This window comes from Chamaea fasciata, unplaced genomic scaffold (assembly GCF_029207755.1).
Source record: "Chamaea fasciata isolate MVZ Bird 193981 ecotype frontalis unplaced genomic scaffold, bChaFas1.0.hap1 SCAF_5, whole genome shotgun sequence".
NCBI lineage: Eukaryota > Metazoa > Chordata > Aves > Passeriformes > Sylviidae > Chamaea > Chamaea fasciata.
This window is the reverse complement of record NW_027094090.1, coordinates 59,730,009-59,752,533: the sequence shown is the minus strand read 5'-3', so window position 1 is coordinate 59,752,533 and position 22,525 is coordinate 59,730,009. Positions and strand designations below refer to the sequence as shown.

At 38.5% G+C, this 22,525-nt stretch overlaps 1 protein-coding gene across 6 annotated transcripts in view; it reads right to left on the bottom strand.

The window, feature by feature from the left end:
- Positions 1-22,525, bottom strand: part of MYBPC1 (myosin binding protein C1) — a 69,430-nt gene that overhangs the window by 13,404 nt on the left and 33,501 nt on the right. For 2 of the 6 annotated variants that reach the window (XM_066183906.1, XM_066183907.1), the window contains exons 10-25: positions 21,769-21,820; positions 20,172-20,228; positions 16,373-16,539; positions 15,137-15,269; positions 13,342-13,466; positions 12,545-12,650; positions 12,062-12,228; positions 11,286-11,448; positions 10,437-10,543; positions 9,076-9,209; positions 7,813-7,969; positions 7,190-7,294; positions 6,325-6,513; positions 5,561-5,695; positions 782-949; positions 214-302 (exon numbers count right to left, since the gene is read on the bottom strand). In XM_066183906.1, the coding sequence (XP_066040003.1) occupies positions 214-302; positions 782-949; positions 5,561-5,695; positions 6,325-6,513; positions 7,190-7,294; positions 7,813-7,969; positions 9,076-9,209; positions 10,437-10,543; positions 11,286-11,448; positions 12,062-12,228; positions 12,545-12,650; positions 13,342-13,466; positions 15,137-15,269; positions 16,373-16,539; positions 20,172-20,228; positions 21,769-21,820 (2,054 nt within the window). Of the gene's footprint in view, positions 1-213; positions 303-781; positions 950-2,036; positions 2,106-5,407; positions 5,489-5,560; positions 5,696-6,324; positions 6,514-7,189; positions 7,295-7,812; positions 7,970-9,075; positions 9,210-10,436; positions 10,544-11,285; positions 11,449-12,061; positions 12,229-12,544; positions 12,651-13,341; positions 13,467-15,136; positions 15,270-16,372; positions 16,540-20,171; positions 20,229-21,768; positions 21,821-22,525 lie in introns of all 6 variants that reach the window. The other 4 variants (XM_066183910.1, XM_066183911.1, XM_066183909.1 and 1 more) reach the window with 3 other exon arrangements.

The window sequence follows — 22,525 nt, the reverse complement described above, 5'->3', positions numbered from 1 at the left end:
GCAAATTACCCAATTCGTTATTTGGCAGAACATCATTTGTTTGAGATGTCAAACCAAAAACTTTCAAGCACTTCTGTACTCGAGAGTGCTCCCACATCTGCTTAAGTTAGCTCACTGGCTGAAGTTACTGAGAAATCAGTTAAAAAGAAGCAGTATTAAAAAAGGGAAAAAAAAAAAAGAAAGAATTTATCTATCCGTGGTTTTACTTCTTACCTGGAAAGGGATAACAAGATTCACAGTTTCTCCAACTCTTCGAGTATAAGTTTGTTTTAAGTGTCTTGGCAGACGAATCTTTGGAGGTTCTGAGCAAAACAAAAGTTTTGTGTTAAGCATTAATCTTCTTTTCTAACTGAGGCAGCACTGGTGTGTATCAGTATAAAAAGGAGACAGTGGGGTCTAAAATTCTCAGAAGTACTAATGAGTGAGGTGTCATAAATGTCTTGGTCCCCCAGCATTGCAGTCAGGACACCATCAGCTTTTATAACACCAAATGCTACAATGGTAGGACTAGGTGGGAAGCTTAGAGCAACTTGAAAAAAGCACCATCAAGTTCATGTTCTGCGGGAAAAAAAAGCCCTTAAAAACTGAGAAATAAAGGCTCAGAAATGAAACAAAATTATGAAATTTTTAAAAGACGGTTTCATGATTTCTAGCCACGATACAATGGTTTTGTAAGGCCATATCATCAGTTATAGAAAGTAAGTATTAGCCTTAAAAAAACCCAGGTATTAGTATGGAAACAGGGGGTATTTGTGTGTAAGTGTAGGCAGCAGGATCTTACCTATCACTTCCTTGACTAAAATAGGCTGTGGGTGGTACTTGGGCTCACTTTCACCAGCAGCATTCACAGCTTTTACTCTCACAAGGATTTTCGAGCCAGTAGGAAGGCCATTGATGGTAAACTTCGTTTTGTCTGTCAGCTCTGGGTTAGCCACGATCCATTCATCGGCTGGTTTCGGGAAGTGAGGGAAGGAGGACAAATCCAAAGAACAGGGAATTATAAATACATTCAGAGCATGGATGAGGAAAATTACAGAACAGTAATAGATTAGTTTGATTTTAATGAATGGTTCTATTTTGTTTTTCTAATTATGCTGGAACACAATATATATTCACTTTCATATGTAGGAAGAATGTTTCAAACCCTAATGGGTTTCTGCTGATTACATATTTTTATACTTATATATTATTATAGCTTTTTATAATTATACAATTATTATTAGAATGTGTCTATAATTTAGGTGTACCACAGAGAAAACTGGTTAGATTTTTATATTTAGCTAGAACAAAACAAGGGGGACAAAGAATGTATTTCCAAAGGCACTCATCATTGCTTTAACAGCTTCCTTGGAGAGAAATGGGGTTTGGGTTTTGAAATTAATTTCAACCAGTGCTGAGTACCCTTAAAAATATAACTGAGAAATAAGAGAAACACAGATATTTACACATTGCAATGAAATGCCATCTCTCCTCATGCCTTTTAAAAAAGGAAGGCTGTCAGAATTATTCACATAATTACAGCATTCTCAGTTTTTATTCCTACACCCAGCCGGTCGCACGAAATTCATGGAGTGATCATAACAGTACATTCTTTCAGAATAGCTTCAATTAAAAACCATACTTTCTTATCCACCCTGTCCCCCCAGCATAGACTGCCCTAACACTGCTGGCACCTGGGCACTGGAGCCAGATTTATGAACTTCCCACATTATGTAAAGCTAACACTATAAAATGGGCTCAAAAGACAAGAGAATTGTTATGAACTGGAGAGCCCTGCAGACCTAGAGCATAGTGCACTGATATGTTTTCAGAACTGTCTTACTTTTAGGAATTAAGTTTTCCTTCAAGCTTCTAGCAGAAAAGGATTTCAATCAATTACTGTTTTCCAAGTACCTTCCCCTCCCCTTACACCTATACTACCGAAAATTCTGTAGGCTGTTGCCCCTAAAATTCACTATCAGGAATTTATCTTTACTTTTATGAAGAGAGTTTTTCTTTCATTAAAGAAGACTTATATCCTTTGTGGAATACTGTACCTTCCAGGTTAAAAGGTGGCTCCCCCAATTCCTCAGACAGATCTGTTGATATACCTTGAGAGAATCCATCTTTAAAATTAATCAGAGACACCCACTTTCACACAGATGGAGCATTTTGTCAGTGGTTAGCAATTCCTGTTAGTAAGTATGCAAAGATAGATGCTAGGCTTTACAGATTTAGAGAACCCATATTTAGGGAGACTGCAGGGAGAAAAGAGATGGAAAGAGGGCATCTAGATCACAGAACAGTTATACGTGATGCCCACAGGAAAGCTTAAGGATGAAAGAAGAGGAGGATATAAAGTTGTATGAGTTTTTCGGGCCCCAGAATAGCCCTAGAAATATGAAAAGAAAGTGACAAAAGGAACACTTGGAAGAGAGAAATGAAACAAAATGATAATGAGAGAAAGTGTAGAAGGAGAAGAAAACACATCATAGAAGAGATTGAAAATTCAGGGATAAATTCTGAGAAAGAGAGACAGAAAAAAAGAGGTCTTGGAAAAAAACCTTGCAGGAAACAGAGGAAGAGAACACATAGGTAACATAGATAGAAGATTAAAGAAGACCAGACCCATGGATGATGACAGATAGGATGTAAACCCTAAGGCTTTATGTCCTGGACAAAGTTATCACTGCCCTGGATTTCCTGTAATCCTGGAGCTGGCTATTTCTGGGATACTATTAATACTATTCTAGTATCCTTTCATGGTCCTGCATGACTAAACTGGAAAAGACCTTCAGAGAAACTCTCTGAAGTATTTATTTACTGGCTATAAAAACAGAGCATCTGCAGGTACAGCAGCCTGTTACAAGCAGATAAACATATTGTCATGGAGAACACTCAGGCTCTGCTCCCCAGGCTGCCCTCAAAATGCCCCACAAGAACCAGTCAGGGACTGATTTCTCCAGTGTCAACAGTATTTGGTCTACTTATCATCTCCACAGCAAGAGGGCCAAAGCTGGATACTGTAAACTAGGCCTGGGGAACTCTCTATGTATTCTATATTCATATTATTCACACCTATGTAATGCTGGATCAGGATACTCATGATGAAACTCCAGTTCAGTAACATGCATGGAGTGGTGCATAGTTAAAGACTCCAAGAATCCACCACGTTGATCGAGTTATGTGGTTCTGACTAAAGGAAAATACCAATTTTGCAAAGCCAAACCAATGTTTATGATACATTATCCTTCTAAATTATCTTTAGATATATATATATATTTGTCTTCCTATTGTCAGCTTGTGATTTCTCCTAATGACTGCTATGTTAAGGAAGACTCTAAAAAACCCTCTTGAAAACTACTTCATTGACAACAATGAAAGAATGGAGAATGTAAATACAGATGACTTTACAAACAGATAATTAAGAGAAAAAAGCAGCAGAATGAATATAGACAGTCATAAAAAGTATCTTGAAATTAAAAAGAGTTATTAAACATTACAAAAAATTAGTTTAAGGCAGAACAGGCACTGAAAGGGCTGAGAAAAAAGAGGCACTAAGATATTGCAAGAAAAGAAAAAAAAATTGAACAGAGAGAAAAAGATGAATAATCCAATAACATGGCTTTTAAAAATGGTATTTTAAAATTGGCATTTTAAAATTGGCATTTTCTACTTATCTTGCTTTTTCCTAAGCATTTTTATAACATATATACATAATGTCAATTGTGTATATATAGATGTATATGCATATATAGGAGGCATATATAGATATACATAAACACTCAAAACTATGTAAAATACATTGTACCCATTGTATTTTAACCGAGGTGGGTAACAGTAAAATGACAGACTTGGCTGCCATTTTGTTGTATCTTCATATGTTTAAAACCTATCTGGGAAAAAAAAGTAAAGAATTTGTTCCATTTAACAGGTATACAATGTTCTTCTGTCTAACAGCCCTTTAAAAACAGATTTAAAAGATTCCTTTTCAAAAATTAATCTGTATTTCTCATCCTCTCTTATCACCTAATTTGGATATCACATACTGTAATGTCAAGCACTTTTAACTCTTCCCTGCCATTCTAACCAATGCTATACAAAGCATATTATACAGCATACACTGAAGTCCTCACATTGACACTTCCCTTAATATTCCCCTAGAGCTGGCCTGTGCAGTGGAAACAAAATAAGAACACTGTGTCTTGATGGAAGACTGCATGCTTACTCATTCTGAGCTGTTCCCGCAGCTCCCTCCCAATACACAAGGAAAACCCTTCCTACCATTCCAGCTGTGTCTGCCTTCAGGTACTCTTCTCCGGGTCTCTGAGCTTCTTGCAGTCCTGCTCCTTAAAGATATTCATCTCAATACTACAAGATGCTGAGTGCTCCTGAGAAAAGCCAGTGGTTCTTCACACCCTCTCCCACTTGCCTGAGAGAGAGCTGAGCGTACTCTGATGCTGTGGCACCTCACCATGTTTATGACCTACTGTTTTCCTGGATTGTCTGAATCTGAAACATGTGACAGCATGAATGACAGGTTCTGTCCTCTACCTTTTGTCTCCAGGCTGTGGACTGTGTTTCATTGAAATAAATGCCTTCATTGAAAAAAGGTATTCAATCACTTGATTTACAGCACAGTTAAGAGCAACAGCAGCGGAGCTGAAGATAACTGTGTCCCCTTCATCCGCATCCATAACATTGCTGCAGCTGATGTTGTTGGTCCACAGAGGCTGGGCATTGCACATCCCACTCCAGGCTATTAGATACTTACCTGGGTGCTGGTGGATTTTACTTTGGTGGCTTCATTTGATACTAACTCAGAAGAAAATCTTCTGGAAAATACTAAGTTTCTGCTGCTTGATCACCAAACACTCTTAATTGTAAAATATAATTTATATTTCCCTGTTCCTTCTTATTTCTTATCTTCTTATCTCAAAAGTTAATCCAGTCTCCTTATCTTCCTCCTTCAGTTCTTATATATATTTTTGTCTTAGATGGACATAGTTAAAGATCCTCAAAACTGCACTGAAATGCTGGAGAAATTAAATATCTAGACATGGACTTTGCATGCCTAGATGACTTCTACAGGAACTACTGGAGAGGCTGTGCTGGCAGTGCTGGCAGCCAGCACTTGAAGTAGCCGGTGAGTAATACTTCAACACAGGGATTCCCACACTGAGGACCTCCTGTCCCTAAAACCCAGCAAACCTGAACATATTTTGAGCCATACTTGTAGCCATTCATTACTTCCTACGCCTTCATCCACCAATGAACTCTTTACTGCCCTGACTCTCATTTAGCATCTGAAAGAGGATAGTTATTAGCATGGTACACTACAACAGATTATATGGCTTTTGATCTGGATTTCAAATCAAGTGTAAGATATGTTGAACCACAGTCAGTGGGTGGCATCTGGGATACAAACCAAAGGACGCCTGAACAAAACCCTGCTCCTTGAGGTTTTCTGCCTGATTAGTGTCTGCCTGACAGCCAGAGCCCCTGATACCTGTAGAGAAAAAATGGAGAAAGTCTCACCCACTTTCCCTGTGAGCCAGGTACCCCAGGCGTTCTCACTTACTTCCTTCAAAGCAGTATTCCACCACGTAGCCATCCAACCCTGCTGCCCCAATCTGGTCTGGTGGCCTCCACTTCATTGTCACCGAGGTGTCAGTCACGCTGTCCACTGCCAGCAGAGTTGGGGGGCTGGTCACAGCTGAAGCAAGCAGGGAGAAGGCAGAACACTGTGTTACAATTGAAGGTTTATGTTTATGGTCTGTGTTCCTCTAGTTTAGTATCACAGGTGACAGGCTCGCCTGCCTACCAGGACGATTTCCCATATCCCTGGCTCATCTTTCTCAATTAGGACCACACTAGGAGAAAGCAGCTACCTTATCCCATATCTGCTCACAGCCTGACCCAGAGATAAATTCCTCCTGCTGAGCAGAGAGAAGGACCAGCAGCTGTGGCTGGTAGAGCAGAGAAGCTGGGAGCAGTGTATTCTGCCTCAGCAGGTATGCTCTGGCAAGAAGGGAGCTTGCTGGAGCTGTAACATCCCCCCCTTCATCCTCCTCTGCATCTTAGGGGTGCTGCTGATCAAGGGGGAAACCTTTGCTGATCTGCAGAATAGGACACCTTTCTTTTACAGAGACTTGTGGTTGTTACAATAGTTTGAAAATCTGTTTCTTTATATGAAATGGCCACTGATTTAGCCTGTCACTATGTGAACGACAGAGCCTTCTAGCTGTCACACTAATATAGAAATTATATGATTAGGTGACTGTAACAACGTATTAATGGTTATTTTCTAAATGCATACCTATCTCTGTGCTCTTGGTCACTTACCTAAAGGAACAAAGGACTTGGAAGGCATACTTGGCTTGGACATGCCAATGGCATTGACAGCAAACACACGGACCTCATAAGCAACACCTTCAATCATTTTCTTTGGCTCAAAAGTTGTTTCCTTACACAGTTCAAAATTCAGCCTCATCCACCTGGAGCTCTGTTTCTTTTTCCTCTCAATGAAATATCCTTTTGACCAGAAAAGATTTTATTATAGTAAGTTGATAGTAAGTAAGATTTTATTAAAGTAAGGTCAGTAAAGGCCAATAATAAAGGGTCTATTTTTTGACTGCCCAATGACTTTTTTTTAATCTGGATACACTTCAATATCTCCTTCTAGCACAGAGTGATTTAGGGATAACTTTCCCCATTGCGAGCTATCTGATAGTCACCTGTTTTGTTTTCATTGCCATACATAAGCTTTTTTTGGACTTACTTAGAAGACTGCTGTGTTTAGTTCAGAGTGAAAAGTGCCTGGTTTACTGGCCTCTGGGCCCCTCTGACGCTCATCTTGGTTCAGCGTATTAGAACAGTTTGCTCAGCAAATTGTTTCTAAAATTCCTTTTAACATTCAAACTGCCTAATAATAATTCAAAGTTCTGTTTTATAAGAGGTTGTCTTTCAAGCAGGGGGATTGACACTGTGGTAAACATACAAAGTGACAAATCTCAAAGCATTAGAAAAACAAGTATCTGATAAAGTCAAAGAGTAGGTAGAATATTCTAGCTACTGGATATTCCCAGTGCTAGTTTCCAGGACCTGAGCTAAACTCTGATCCTGTTGCATCCACTATTTGGTGTTTGCTTCTTTTGTCTATATTAGCGAGTCACCACTGAAAAAGAAAAAAAAAAAGAAAAGTATGTACCTAAAATGGGTGATCCACCATCATTTGCTGGAGGTTCCCAGGTCATAATACACCAGTCTTCACCCACCTCTGTCACATTTGGTGCCTCAGGAGGATCAGGGACATCTGTTGTAAACAAAGAAAATATTATTAAAAAAAAAAAAACAACTTTATTTTTTTTGTATAGGTTGAAATTAACATTGTCAAATAAGAAAAAATTAAATAGTTTTTTGAGGTGCAACAGGAATTCCTAATGAGGAAAGAGAGAGAGAAAAAGGAATTTAGTGGATCCTGGCTGCTTAGGAATGGATGAATGCCAAGGTCCTCTGCAGGGTCGAGACACTTGAGAGGCACTCAAGGGAATGTGCTAAGACAGAGCCCACAGCCACAGGCAGAGTGGAGAACCACAAGTGATAAGGGCAACCTGAGGCAGCCAGAGAAGTTTGGCCCCTGGCAGCAGTGGTAATTAACTCCTACTTAAATCCCATCCAAGCTCCTACTCCCTTCAGTAACACCCTGCCTTAGTATCCTTGCGTCTCAATTCCACGCCTGGCAATGGAGACAAATAGGAAAATGGATGTTTCCTGAGACTCTACCACAGTGACAAAAGACATGGCTCATGGGCACTGTTTTACACGACTTACCAACCACTTTAATGTTGATTAGAGCTGTGTCCTCTCCAGCCTCATTCTTTAAAGTGATCCTGAAAGCACCCGAATCGTCCCTCTCAGCTGCATCAATGACCAGGCAGCTGCTGTCTGGGTACGATTCTGCCCGTATTCTTCCACTGTCTGTGACCATCTGGGAACCACAGTGAGCAGAGGAAAAAGTCATATTTTCTGGATTTGAGAATCAAAATGCTCAAAAATCGAAATTCGAAAGTAGTACAGGTCACTTCAACAAAAATGTTAAAGCAACTGTAAGAAAAACCACACCAAACCTCGGAATTTTAGTCACATAAAGATGAAGAAAAATTACAAAATAACTAAAATAAGTAAAATATGGTGGCGGTTTACTACTCAGTCAAGCCATTGCATAAAAAAGGATGAGGCGCTAGGCTTCTCCTGTGTGCAAGAACACACTTTTGTCAACACCACATCTAATTAATTTGATGGAAAAACAATAGGTGACTCTTCCAAAAGTCAGATCAAGAGTAAGTCATTCACTTTAAAGGTCAGAGTGATTGCAATGGTCAGTAGTTTCTCCTCAGATTTCAAATGCTGTCACGTATTTTGGAGTAGGAGCTAGAATATTTCCCCGTTTGAACAGGACCACAGTGGTGACACTACAATTAATATTTGAAAAACAGTGGTCACACATTTGACCAGATAGGTCTGATGCATGCAGTAGTGTTAACATATCCCAGCTTCCACATATCATGATGAAAATTTGAATGTGAAAAGCGACTATTTTGGTATTTACACACCCAGGGATTGATCTAAGCAAAAGTTTTGCATTAAGACACCAGATGCAAGCCCATTGTTTCATTTGAGACTTGAACTCCATTAGAATTTATCATTCATTTTCCAAAACCAGACTATATCATTGGCTTCCTGCCAAAGCCTGGCAGCCATTCTGGGCATTGAATGTATAGAAGAACTATCCATTTGGTAAGTTTTCATTACTTTTCTTCTGCACCTCATATATGCTTCTCCTCTACTATTTTTTACAGTAAACTCATATTTTTTTTTCCTTATTAATTTCAGGCTTTCCTTAAAAAGACCTAAAAATTACTAAATAATATTATCTTTTTTTTTTTTTTTTTTGAGGAAGGAGCATTTTTAAATACAGGGCATCTCCCCCTTATTTTCTGCCATTAAAACCAGTGTCTTCAAAAGGCTAAAGATAATTTTTTCAAGGAAAAGGCTCCTTGTTAAGCTAAAGAAACATTTACAATGACAATGTACCTTGTCCCCTCTGCTCCAAAAGACTTTTGGAGGTGGTTCACCAGTGATGGGGATCTCAAGTCGTAGTTTGTTTCCTGCCACTACTGTCACAGTGTTATTTTCCCCAAGACCATCCAGGTGAAGTTTAGGAGGATCTGAGAAAGGAGAGAGATTGTCCAGGTTTGACATGTAGCTGCTGCTCTGATAGTTCAGTGACCTGGCACAGGTCTGCAACACACAGAAATATGCTCTATGTTTTATTTTCTTGGTATTTTTAAGCAACTGAAATGTGTTTTGAAAAAATCTTGTGAAGAAACATCTATTTAAGAAAATAGTTGCTTAATGAAAAAGAAATCATGGCACCATGGATATTTTGGAATGGTAAGGCCATATGAAAAACCCCACAACTGTTTCCCTGAGGCAGAATTGCGTATATTCAGGTAACTTCTGAGAGTGTTTTCCTCTAAGTGGCTCTTGAGAATTTCAATTGTGGGCTTTTTACAAAACATTTAACCACGCTTCAGCCTTCACTGTCCTTACAGTTTAAAAATTATTAACCCCAATCCTTTTCTGAAAACAAAATTATCACTTTTTTTATACACTGCGTGTATCAAGAGCAACTGATTAATATCCTCTTGCAACTTTTTTTTAACATATTAGAAATATAACAATGGTCATTCCTCTCTGGTCCCACTTCCCTTTTCATTCTCCCTGAATCTCACCAATATTTCTTCTAATACAGATACCCTCCATCTGTCAGGTTCAAATAAAAAATATGTTTTTTAAAACTTTGGTAATTTATATTGCTCTCCTTTTGACTTCTACGTTGCTGGTTGCAGTTAGAAGCCGGCGAGGCATTGCTGTGGGAATAGTCAATGTCCTGTTTTACTTTTCACTAACAAGTCTTCTGCTTTGCTGAATGAATCAAACCTGGGCAGAACAATTTTTCCCTCTAGATAGCATTTAGTGTTTTTAGTGAATATGTAAATATGTGGTTATTCTACAACTCTCTTATCAAACTAAATCACATTTTGCAATGTTAGCAAGCCAGTTCTTGAAGACAGCAGTGTACATCTCAGAATTGGGTAGCAGCAGGTGTTTTACACAAACTCTTCATAATGGTTTAGGTTTAGGAACTGAGCCTCAAGAAGCCTCCCCCAGCAGCTCCCCCCAGCAGATAAACTATGAGCAGATCCTGAGCACCGGCAAAGGACTCTCCCAGCAGCTCAACTGCACTTTGCCAAAGCAGCAGGTCTGTGTCCTCAGGTGGATGCCTGCTCAGAGGATACAAAGTGGTTGTGATCAGGGGCGTTTCAGACTGCCTTTAATTCCCAAAGGTCACAGAAAGATGTTCTATACAGGTCACTGTGCAGTACACTTACCCACAATATGTACTTTGCATGGAATATTAATGTTGTAAGCATCTGGCACAAACATGTATTCACCCTCATCATCAACAGCAGAAACTGGTATAACAAATCTGTGGATTCTGTAAAAGAATTGAAAAAGAAATTAATGTAAGTTATTTTTGAAGACTGCTTGAAGAGATAAGGAAAAATCTGTGAAAATTGTAGGCGATCTGTGTAAGTATGTAATGTAAGTGACTAAAAAAGTCCTTTGCTGCTTGCCTAGTAGTATTTCAGGTGATTAAATACTGTGTGCTTTGTACAAAATATTATTGAGACAACCATCAAATAATGTAACCAATTTTAATATTGTTTGTTTGAACACAGAACAAGAAAGATACAGGAGTGTAATCTTCTGTTACAAGGGGATTCTATGCTGCTGCCATTCAATTGCAATTTGGTTGTTCAAGAAAAAATCTGTAGGTGATCCCATAGAGGGAATATTCTGACTTTTGTTGGATCATCTTTGTGAGCAAGAAAAAGAGGCATAGAAAGGAAAGAGGAAAAGAGCTGTATATTTTTAATAGCGTTTAATAATAACTTTATTTTTCTGCTTAATATCACCTACAGCAACAGCAATGGCAAGAAAAAGGATTAGTTTGAACTTAGATGGATTGAGGATTTGATTATTGTCCTCCACAGCCAAAATACGCAACGTTAAAGGAAGCAAGGAGACATGGCTTTTAAAATGACAGAAATAAATATGTCTTGAGGGATAGAGGTTAGGCTTGATTAGCAGATAATTTTTTGTGAAGTAACCCTTATACTGGCACATCTCCACAGGGTCATTCCACCAAAAGCCAAGTCAATACACAACAGGCTTACCTTCCTTTGTGATAAAGCTTTACACGGTCACTAGCTTCAATCAGCTGCCCATTTTTGTACCATTTCCCTTCCACATTTTCAGATATCTCACACTTCAAGTGGATTTCCTGTCCCAGCCTCACAGTCTGGTCTTCTAGCGCAAGTGATATCTTCAGTGGTCTCACTTAGGAACACAGAAGCAGGTACATTAAAGAAAGATGATGGAGCTCAGTAGCCATGGGGGATAATTTCCAACTTGATAACAAAGCAGCATGAATTGGTCAGGGTGCCAATTTGTACAAAATAGTCAAGAGCAGCATTAATATTACAAATAAAAACGTACATTTGTGCATAATGCGAGATAACTTCAGAGGATGAATCAGATACATTTTGTTTAAAAACGCAAGCACTTTAAAGAGATATTGCACAAACAAAGCTGAAAGGGCTACAGAGTCATATGCCTAGGTTTGGCTTTCCTGTGAAAAACTGAAAGGACTGAAGAAAATCAGATACTTCCCATGAAAATTCACTTTGTTGACCTATTGTACCTTTGAATTGATCGCTTTGTTTTCCATCTTAGTGGAGTGTCAGAAAGTTAACAAGCAGAACTGGTTCATGGCCTGCTACTGGACATAGTGTCTAAAGGGAAGTCACCATTCTAGAGATTCACAGCAAAAAAATTGGTATGGAAGTTAAGTCTCCTTTTCAACCCCCAGGGAAAGGCAAGAAAATTGTTCATTTCTGCATGCCAGCACACTGTGACATGTGAATACAAGATCAAGGTGGGTAATACTCACAGTCAACTGAAAGCTTGGCTTCTGACTGCCCTCCAGTTGTCATTACTGAGTAAGTTGCAGTGTCATTTTTGGCAGCTTCCTCTATGATCAAAGTGTGTTTCTTACCCTCAACCTTAATTCGATACCGAGATTTAGGATCATCGGAAAGTTCTACGCCATTTCTAAACCTAATGGAAAATAAAGAATTTTTATTTTTCCAAAGGAAGTCCTGTGCAAGCAAGACATCCGTAGGTTGAAACTCCCAGAGAAGACTTTACAAGACTATAAGGCACTAGAAAAGGTTGAACAAACTCACCCATGAATGTATAAGGGTATTATACATTCATGTATTTTTGGTGTTGCTACATTTTCGAATAAAGTTTTATTGAGATTTTCTTAATGGTTTTCAGGTTTACTGGTGTAGGAAAATCTGCCCACATTTTTGCCCATGATAAAAAGTTTCTGGGTTTTATTTTCATGGAAGCTGTTCAAAGCTTGTCTTACCATTTCACATTTGCATCATCTTCGGACACTTCACAGCTCAGTTCTACTCGTTCACCAACATAGGTGCTGGTATCCTCCAGGCCTTTGGTCACCAAAATTGGAGGATCTTTGGAAAGAAAAAATTACAAATTTACAATCTGACGGGAAAACCAAGTGAAAGAGATTTTCTAAATCATGTTGTAGAAGGCAATATAACTTTCAAGTTCTAATATAAGTATCAGTGCTGCCTTTTCTGCCTTAAATCTGAAAAGTTGTTGCTCTTTAGAATGCTAATAGGAAATTTGCTCAATAAAAGTGACATTTCTTCCCTGTTTTGCTTTGGAAATCAACACCATGGGAGCAAAGAGAATGAAGATATGGCCTCCCATTCGTGACTGTTGATAGTCTTCCCTGAAATCAGTGCAAATGGAATGAAAACTGGCTTCTAGGAAGCCTGACCTGAGGGCACCTGGACAATACCAGAGTCCTCAGGCACCAAGTGTGGTGTTAGGGGAAGCCAGTGCTATTTTGGAGACACAGATCTCCAAAATGGCTGAAAATTTCGAAGGGCACCACAGCCCCACTAGATCCCAATGCAGAGTATCAAGTCAACCATACCCTCATTTCACTAAGCTGCTAAATACAGGATGAGAAAAAAAAAAATGTCCAGGGGTCACAGAAATGCCAAGTGATCCTAACAGCTGCTAATACATATTCAAAAATATATCAAACCAGATCTCACTTGTTAATTTTTGTTGCGGCCAAAGAAGCCACATGAATTTCGGGCAGGTGAAACAGCATCAGGCTGACATAGTTACCTCTCACAAACAGTTCTGTGGAGCATTTCTCATCACCAGCTGTTACGTAATAGCGAGCATCGTCTGTCATTGTACAGTTATTGATGAATAAAATTCGCTGGTTGCCTTTGTGCTCAAAAATGTATCTGTTTGGACAGGAATGCGGCAAAGACACATTAGCAAAACTACTGGACCCCTTCTGTTTCATGTAGAAAGTGCTGTAGGGATTTTTAGAGGCAAAAATTCTGGGGTTTACACAGTACTGGGAAAATTGTCCTTGGAAGCAATTTCCAAGTTTCAACAGAGCTGTCATAGACTTCTAGAAAAAAAAAGAGCTGTGGTGTAGAGTGACAATGAGCTGCTTCTGGCTTGTTCCAAGATCCCAGGTCTGGGTGATATGAAAAGAAGAAATAATAAAACAACAACAACAACAACAACAACCACCACCAAAAAAAAAAAAAAAAAGAAAGAAAAAAAAAAAGAAAAAAAAGAAGAAGCTGGAGTCAAATGATGGCAAATAAAATGGAGTCTGAAACTCTAGATGAGTAAAGCTGAAAATAACAAGTAAGAGGATACCATCACTCACTACAACATTTTTGTGAAGTGTAATAATAGCCAAAGTTAAGAAGTTAATATTATTGGTAGGCCAGATGGCACAAGATATCAGTAATGGGATATGGGGTTTTGGTAATGGGATATGGAGCCTTTCACCTTTATGTCACCAGTTTAGATCTGTTCCAGGTTTGAAATGACCAAAGCTCGTTAGCATCTGACAGCTGCTTCAGCAGCCTGGTAGAAATGCACTGGAGCACTCAATCCAGCCCCTCCTGCTGGAGAGGAATCCATAGAGCTGCCTGTAAAACACCTCTGAATTGCTCATGCCACATGTAGGGGCTAAAGAAAAGGTACTCTATTATCCATTTTTTTGTCAATCAGGAGTTTTAACCAAAATCCTTTATTGATTTCAATAGAATGAAGGAAATCTGCCTCATTACTTTAAGAGGCCTTTTGTTAATTTTTTTTTAAAAAACTGGTCAGAGGAAAAATTGTCTAGGATTTTGTGCTGCTGAGAAACATTTGAGGAGCATTACACTGTTATGCACATCTTCCCCAGGTGTATCTGACTGTGGAATGGGGTTTTCTGCACTGGGTTGTAGGAGCTGGTTGTGCCCATAAAAAGGACTGGGCTCAATATCCAAGCTTTGCTCTACATGTACTCAAATGTCTGCACCTGCACTTCTAGGAAAAGCCAGAGAATAAACCAATATGCAGGTGGGAGAGGTGAAGAAAAGCTTGTGTACACTAGACCTGTTGCTCATAACTGATGGTGCAGGTTGTTGACGTCAGTCTGTTAAAATTAACAGGGTAGTGGAAGCTGAGAGGAACCTCACACCCTTTTTCTTGGGTGGTTTGTGAGCCAGTTGGGTGTGTGATGTCAACATGTCTGCATTTAGCACACAATTTCTGTAGAAAGATAGTGTCTACCTCCAGACACAGGACCAAGGATAAGTGATTTATTTACTCCCAGTGCTTCCTGATTTTGGAGAAACTACTGAGTAGGAAATTATGTCAATTTTTTTGAGGATCTCGAATACTTTTATCTGGAGACAAAGGAGATGATCTGTATTACATTTAGCCTACACTGGACTTTTCTGGGTCCTGGCAATATAGCATCGTTTGCATACTCTTCACATCTAATGAATTTTCAGAAATAAAATTGGTGCAACCTGAGCAAAGAGAGAGATCTATGCAACACTCTTGTCAAGGGAGTACTTGTGTATCCATTTTATTGCTTACACATGCTAAGATCACTTACTTTGCACTTGGTCGTATTTCTTGGCCATTTTTATACCACTTGAGTTCCACCGTTGGATCTGCTAGCTCCACCATGAACCTTACTTTACCTCCTTTGTCCACCTGATATGCAGGATCAAGGCCTTTGGCAAAAGCTGTTGTGGAAGTCAAGTGTTAATATAAAATAGGATTAGAAAACAAGGATATGGATGCTGAAATGACATTGCATAAATCTCGTCAAAGCTGTAAGAATATATGCACACAAAGTTATGCATATTCTCACACTGGTCTGCTTGGAATCATCTAGAAACATTAGAATAAACACAAAGCTGTGCAGATCTTGTTATCCTGACCAAGTTCAATCTGGTATCTGTTCAAGACTTTGCAGTGTGACTATATTCCAGATAGGACGGGGTAGATGCATCAAATGGAATACATAAATAAAAATTAATGTGTAGTACCATTATGTTATGTACCATTATGTTACGAGGTGAGGTAATGGATGAGGAGAAAAGGTGTATCAGGCAGCTGGAATACAGCTGGATTTGTGGAGGACTCCACCTACATAAAAGGGATGCCTCCAGGTAACCAGTGGCAGAGCAAATGTATATACTGCATCCAGTTCTGAAATGCTGTCCAGGAAACAGCAGATACCACAACAGTATAATGGGCAGTGTATTGTATTTATATGTGTGTGCAAACATGTTCTGTGGTATGTACATGCATTTTATATCCATATGCATATGTATATTTCTGTATGTAGTTACATCTCTCATACTATTCAGTAGGGTAGATGAGGAAAGACAGGCCTGAATGTCCTCACCCAGTGCAGGGTGGAGGGTCTGTAGTACAGCTGGGATTTCTGAGCAATAGAGATTAATTACAAAATGAGATTATGAAGAGCAAACACTGCAAGTGTTTGGAGTGACCTCTGTTTAGAGGAGAAGATATCAATGGTAACACAAGGTCTAATTTGTGTGTTGCTTGATCATGTAACATCTTTCCACACACCTGGGGGACATTGTTCCAGATGGGACCAGTGTTTGTCTGAGAGGGAGGGGTGCTTTAAGTAAGCACTGAGTTGGATAAGGTGTTTACACTTCCACCATGGGGCAAAGCTGCCTTCTGATTAACTCCTTGCAGGAATGAGTTGTAGTGTGAAAAGTTCCCTTGTGTGGAAGTGAAGCATATTTGGGTTTTCAGGGTGAACTTAAAACGTGTGACTAACGAGCACAGGAATATTCTGCCACACCCATACCTGCACTCTTCTTCACCTCCCTGCGCATGCGCTTCAGCCGCTTCAGCATGCCCCTGAGGTCGGTGATGCCGTACTGAAAAGCAATCTTCTCATACTCGCTGGGATTCGCGTTCTTCAGCAGGTCCCACACGTCCACCTCAGGCTCTTCCTCTTGCTGTTTAACCTCCCTGACGTCAGCAAAATAAAATTGTGGGGGAAGAGTTACCGAGGCTTTCTCACACCATAAAAAATGGGTGAAGCTGAATCTATGGTGAGGCTAGAAATGCTTTGACCAAAATTTGAAGGCTGCCATCATATTCTGTTTATTTCACTCAGTATTAGTGGAGTAGCTCAGAAGGACATTCATACCTTACTTTGCACTTCTTCAAGGCAGAATTTGAATGCAAGTTTTAATTCTTCCTTTTCTGATACAATCAGTGATGAGAATTTTTATATTGCTTCGATGCTTAAAAAAATACAGTTTGAAAATGTAATAGCATGCAGGCTAATCCCACTTAAATCCGCTTTATCTGCTTTAACTTGAGTGGAATCCACCACAATTTATGATGGCACCACTGAGTCTAATCTGTACATTTCAAAATTAGATAAAAATTTTTCAAACCCTGAGTCCTCATAACTGCTACTGGGGGTGGCTAACAACAGGACATTGAAATACAGGGGAATCTGTGTCCGTTTATATTTACACCAGTGCTTCTCAGCATTACTTAAAGTTGTCAAATGAATAGGAACTGGAGATTTCCACACCAGCTTGGACTTGAAGGATGGATCTGTTCACTTCCATGTGTATCTCAGTCTTAAGAGCGGGAAATGTTTTCAGAGGTCTGTGTGAGGAATCACCTTTACACAGAAGTTTCAATACCGTATTTACTATCTGCAACTCCTGGCTAAGACAACCAATAAAGAGAAGTATAATTATTTTCACAATGGCAGCCATTAAATAATAGAACAATGGAAGCATCCTAAACAAAATGGTAATTTTTCAGATTGACAATTTAGCTCAAAAAAGTGAGCTGCTAGAACAGTATTGGAATTGAAGAAGAAATCTAGAATTTTCTTCCTGTAAATCATTTGGATCAGATCAGGATCATTCTGATTTGATCTAGCTTATATAATAAAATCAGTACTTCTGAGAAATAAAAAAAATGCAAGGTTGCAGCAAGGCACTGTTAGAGCTGAGCTTTATGGAGTCTAAGAGAGGATTTTCTTTGACAGATACAGAAATAGCACTAAAGATCCCTGAGAATTTCTGCATGGTTGGATGAGGAACCATGGGAACCACTTTGCTGTTTAGTCCATGACATTTAATAATTTTCATAATATGTCTGTTATTTTAAAAAGTAATAGAGGTTCTCCCTGAGTAGTCTTTCAAATACAATAATTCTGAGGCAGCAGTGCTAAGTTAGACAATCTCAGGCATGTAATTTTATATTTTGTTCCTTTTATTCATGCTCCTGCTTTCTGGAGGGTGACTGCACAGCAAATGCTGCCATTTCAGTGAGATTCCTTCTTTGTGAGGGCAGATCTAGATCAGCCCTCAACACCTGTAAAAGCTGAGACCCCCCCCCCGTGGGGCAGCACTGTCCTCTCCCAGGACTGGCTGCTCACCAGTGTCCGCCCATGCCAAGGAGATGTGCACTCTGTGGGAATCAAAATAAAGCTCCCCTTTAAATCAGGCAGCAGTTGAGAATGAGGATCCTGATCTTCAACCAGACTGAAAGAATCAATTTCAAGCTCGTTCTCCTTTTGCAGAACTGGAGAACAAATTTTGATGTAGAGCAAACCAGCTTTGTTCTACTACCTCAGTAGCTTGAGCTGAGGCCAGAGGCCAAACAGAGCATGGTATTTCCTAAGCAGACTGACCTCACCATTAAATCTCTTTCAGACCTCTTTCCTAAATATGTGCATTTTGCTGCAAGGTGCACTCAAAAAAACCCCCCAAAAATACCCCAAAACCAAACAACAATAAAAACCCCCCGAGCAACCCCCCCCCCAAAAAAAACCCCAAACAACCCAATAAATTTAAAAAAACCCGAAAAACCAACCAACTCCCCAGAAAAAACCCAAACCAAGGACCAAAATATTTAAGCGGTTTTTAGATCTTGTGCCTCTTGGAATTTCATGCTGCTACTGATCCACTGCATTGACAAAGCTTTCATGGTGTGGCTTACTGAGATAAGAATGGATACATCTGCCTGCTAACCAGCAGAAAATTAGAAAATAGACAGTATATTGATTCTATGCATTTAGGTTTGTTTTTTTTTTTTTAAAAAAAAACATGTTTCAAGTAGTATGAACCAAAAGGGAAAAGTTCTAGGTCTTTCCTTGGTCATACAACCATAAAAAAAGAGAAAGATTGCACCTCCAATATTGCCTGTTGTAAAAATTGAAATGAAACCCTGGAATTGTCTTTGTAATAATGGATGTTAATATCCATACACATGGATATTAATATCCACATTGTGGCTTAATTAACAATTTTATTCAATTAAGCTCAGAAATATGAGGTTGCATTTCAGGGCCTGAAGGTGAACCAATTTGACCAAAGTCAAATGATGGTGTCTAAAAACTAAATATTTGCTTTATCCACTAAACACACAAGAGATATATCATGTTTATACGGCTGTACAGTATTTATCTTACAAATCTTAAGAGTTAATTGTTAGTAAAGTGATAATGTCTCTTAAATCACATTTATCTTTCCACAAAACCACCAAGAACTCTCACATGCAACTCTGATATTACTACTGAAACACCACACAGGTGGTCATGAGAACTGGCATGGCAAGTTTTATTAGTAGGATGAAAAGACAAACTAAAGGTCCTAATTAGGGATGAGTAGATTGAAAAAGCAAAGACCTGGTGGATTGGAATTGGTCCAGGTAATTATCTACTTTCAGCTTCAGCTTTTCCTGTGTGCTTTAGTTGTTTGAATGCTCTCCTCACCCTCACACCCAATAAGCCATTGTGACCTTTTAATGTCATTAATACTACAGATTTTCCTCTTTCAGAGTAAATGGTCAGTGAGATAAAGGATGTGATCAGCTGCCATTGATTTCCATGGGATACAGAATTTCTCTGTTTGATTTTAAAAGATGATGAATTAACTATCTTGTCTTAATCTGGTGAAAGACTAAACTGGGTTTAAGATCGGAGATAACTACAGACATAACTATATAATATGATATCATATAACATATCATAACACCAGATTTTCAAGGCAAATCAGAGAAACACATACCCCAGTTTTTCTCCATCAAAACATTTGAGTTAAATAAGACATGACTGAGCATTTGTGTGGACATATTAAAAAATGCTGCAAAGAATTATAACATTTATGACTTGAAAACGTGATGTATGATTTCTTCATATCAGGAAGCTTATAAAATCAAGTGAAAATCTACCCACAGAGATAAATTTAACCCTTCAATTTTTTTTTTTCTTGCACCAGACTCAATTTTCTGTACTGCTCATCCCTGTGTAGGAAATTTCCCCACTCTGCCTTCCATGCAAACACAAAAGAAAGAGCAAGTGAACTAAACGTTATTGGCCTCTTTTGGCTGAGGCTCATTTTTTTTCCCAGTGCACTCAAATCTGAGGTTTCTTTTCTGCACAATTAGAGGCAAAATTAACTGAACATTTGCATATTATACAATGAGAATAATAATAATAGTTAGAAACATTTCAAAGTTGAAAGGTCACAAAATACTTAAGGGGTTATTAATGCTACACCTGGCTGTTTCTGTGTGTGAACCTAAGGGTTTGCAATCCACACCTGCTCACTGCATCACTTGGTTCTCACCTACGTTTCAGGAGACCACTAAAGTCAAGTTCTCCTGCATCCTCTTGTCCTTCACCGCTGTTATTAACAAAAAAAAAGATCAAATCTTTGTTTAATACAGGAAGACCTAGACAACACACGTTGCAAATACTCTACACTTCTCATACAGTCAACACTGTCCAGACACACAAATAATTGTATAAAATCAACACAAACTTGTATGCTTTTTCACACGGATTCTGTTTCTGTAGGCACTTGTGAAAAATAACACAAAGGTTTGTATTGCTTCTTCTTATACTTTGAGGGCAAATTTTTGTAACTGAGTACATAAATTTGCCAAGTTTTGTGTTAAATTTCAGTAACACAAACAAATGGGAGCTAGACAACACAACCAGCTTTGTTTTTCATTTCCGTAGTGGACGAAACAAAGGGCTGGTGCCGATCTCTTGCTGTGAATACAAAACAAAGATTTGCATTGCTGGGTGATGCTTTTAACAATGCATAGCTCTGTCAAATACTGGTTAAAAAGTACTTAACCTCAAAGATTTAACCTTTCTCTAAATGAAGGGAGAAAACATTTATAAAAAAGAATAAAACAATACATAGTTCATTTTTATAGATAGAATCACAGTCCTATGAAGGTGCATTTCTTTCTATGATGTGATCTTCAGCAGAATTAACCTTATCATAGAGCACAGACAAAAGAAATACCCTAAATATTTGTAAAAAGGAAAAAATAGTGCAAATTTTAACTAAAATGGAGCCAATGTTTAATCAAGATTTTACATGCCCAATATTACTTAGAAAATCAGAGAATACTGAGATAGCTTCATCTGCTTGGGCAGAGTAGTTTTTGCATTTTTAAAATGTGCTAAAGAAGGAAATGCACCTTGAATGTAATATCTTTTGTATTTATCTTTAAATTAAAGGCCTCTAAATAAAAGCGCTCTCTCTGAATTACAGCTTTACTTGTAAATTAACAAACTGCATTCATTATCTACTTGTAAAATATTTTCATTCTATTTATTTTTTTTATATTTCATCACAAAAGTATGACACCTCTACTGGTTAGAATTGCTACTTTATCAGAAAGGTTACAAACCTTAAGATGTAATGCTTTATCTTACATTCTCTGTACTATACTATTTGTTGTTTTTCCTTACTGATGGTATTTACTGTTTACTGTAAGATAACAAAGCCAGATTCTGTCTTCTTGAAATCAATGTGAGTTTTCTCTTTGCCTTTAATCAGTGCAGGATTGGGACCAGGAACTTTGATATTGTGGCTGACAGCTTTCAGGAAACATGCAGTAGAATATTTTAGTGAATGAAAATACATTTTTAAAAACCTCCAAAGAAACACATATTTAATTGACTTAAATATTCAATCTTCCTTTAAATTAATGACACTTGTAATTTCACAGTAGGGGTATTTAATATCATATCTAGTATCTATGTGTTGTAACTATTTCATTCTACCACCAATTACTCTAAATCCCACTTTAGTCTACATTTACAAAAACAGTTTTATAAAGTACTTGATACAATTGTCTGAGACAAGTTCTGTGCATGCTACCAGTATCCATTACTGAGGAGCTTGATAGGATCACTGAAGTTACCTTCTTTTGAAAGCAGATCTGATGTCAATGTTTGCAGCAGCTTGGGAAGATTCTATGAAATAACAGTAATACAGGAATTAAAAACATAATTTGAATCATTTATGTGATCAGTGTGATTTGGAATATGAATTTGTTCAGTTTCCCGATAACTGACTATCATTTGTGCTTCCCCTTCAGCATTAGGTTCTGATTTCTGCAAAGATGCTCAGTGCTAAGTGTACAATTTCTCTGAAGGACTTTCTGCAGTTCTGCATAGGAGATCTGTTTCTCTGATGTTTCTCTCCATTTCCCTTCCTGCTTTATTTTAAAAGTCCAGGCTCTGGACTTTTTGTCTCCTCACTTCCTATGCTTTCTTCCCTGCTGGCATCTTACACTCTCAGCATCAGAGGAAGGAGACAGAGACAGTCTCCTCTACAGCTACAGACTCATGTTGATTCCCAGGGAAAGTGAATTACCTTTGTGTGAATTACCCCTTTGGGACAGCCTGAATCAGATTAAATGGTTCTGATCCACAGCCAGTGAATGGATGGAGCCAGGCTAGCCGCCCCCTCTTTGCTGACCTCTAAGCACACACACAAACCCCTGAGTTTTATGTGCCAGAGCCTGATTTGAGTTCAATACTGGGTTTACCCGCCAGCTTTTCTAATTTTTGGATAAACGTCTTACATGGTATCTATCCCAGTGTTCATTTAGACAGTAAATTACAGACATAAGAAAATTCTCTGAGCTTTGTGCTAAAAATGTTCACTTTAAGTAT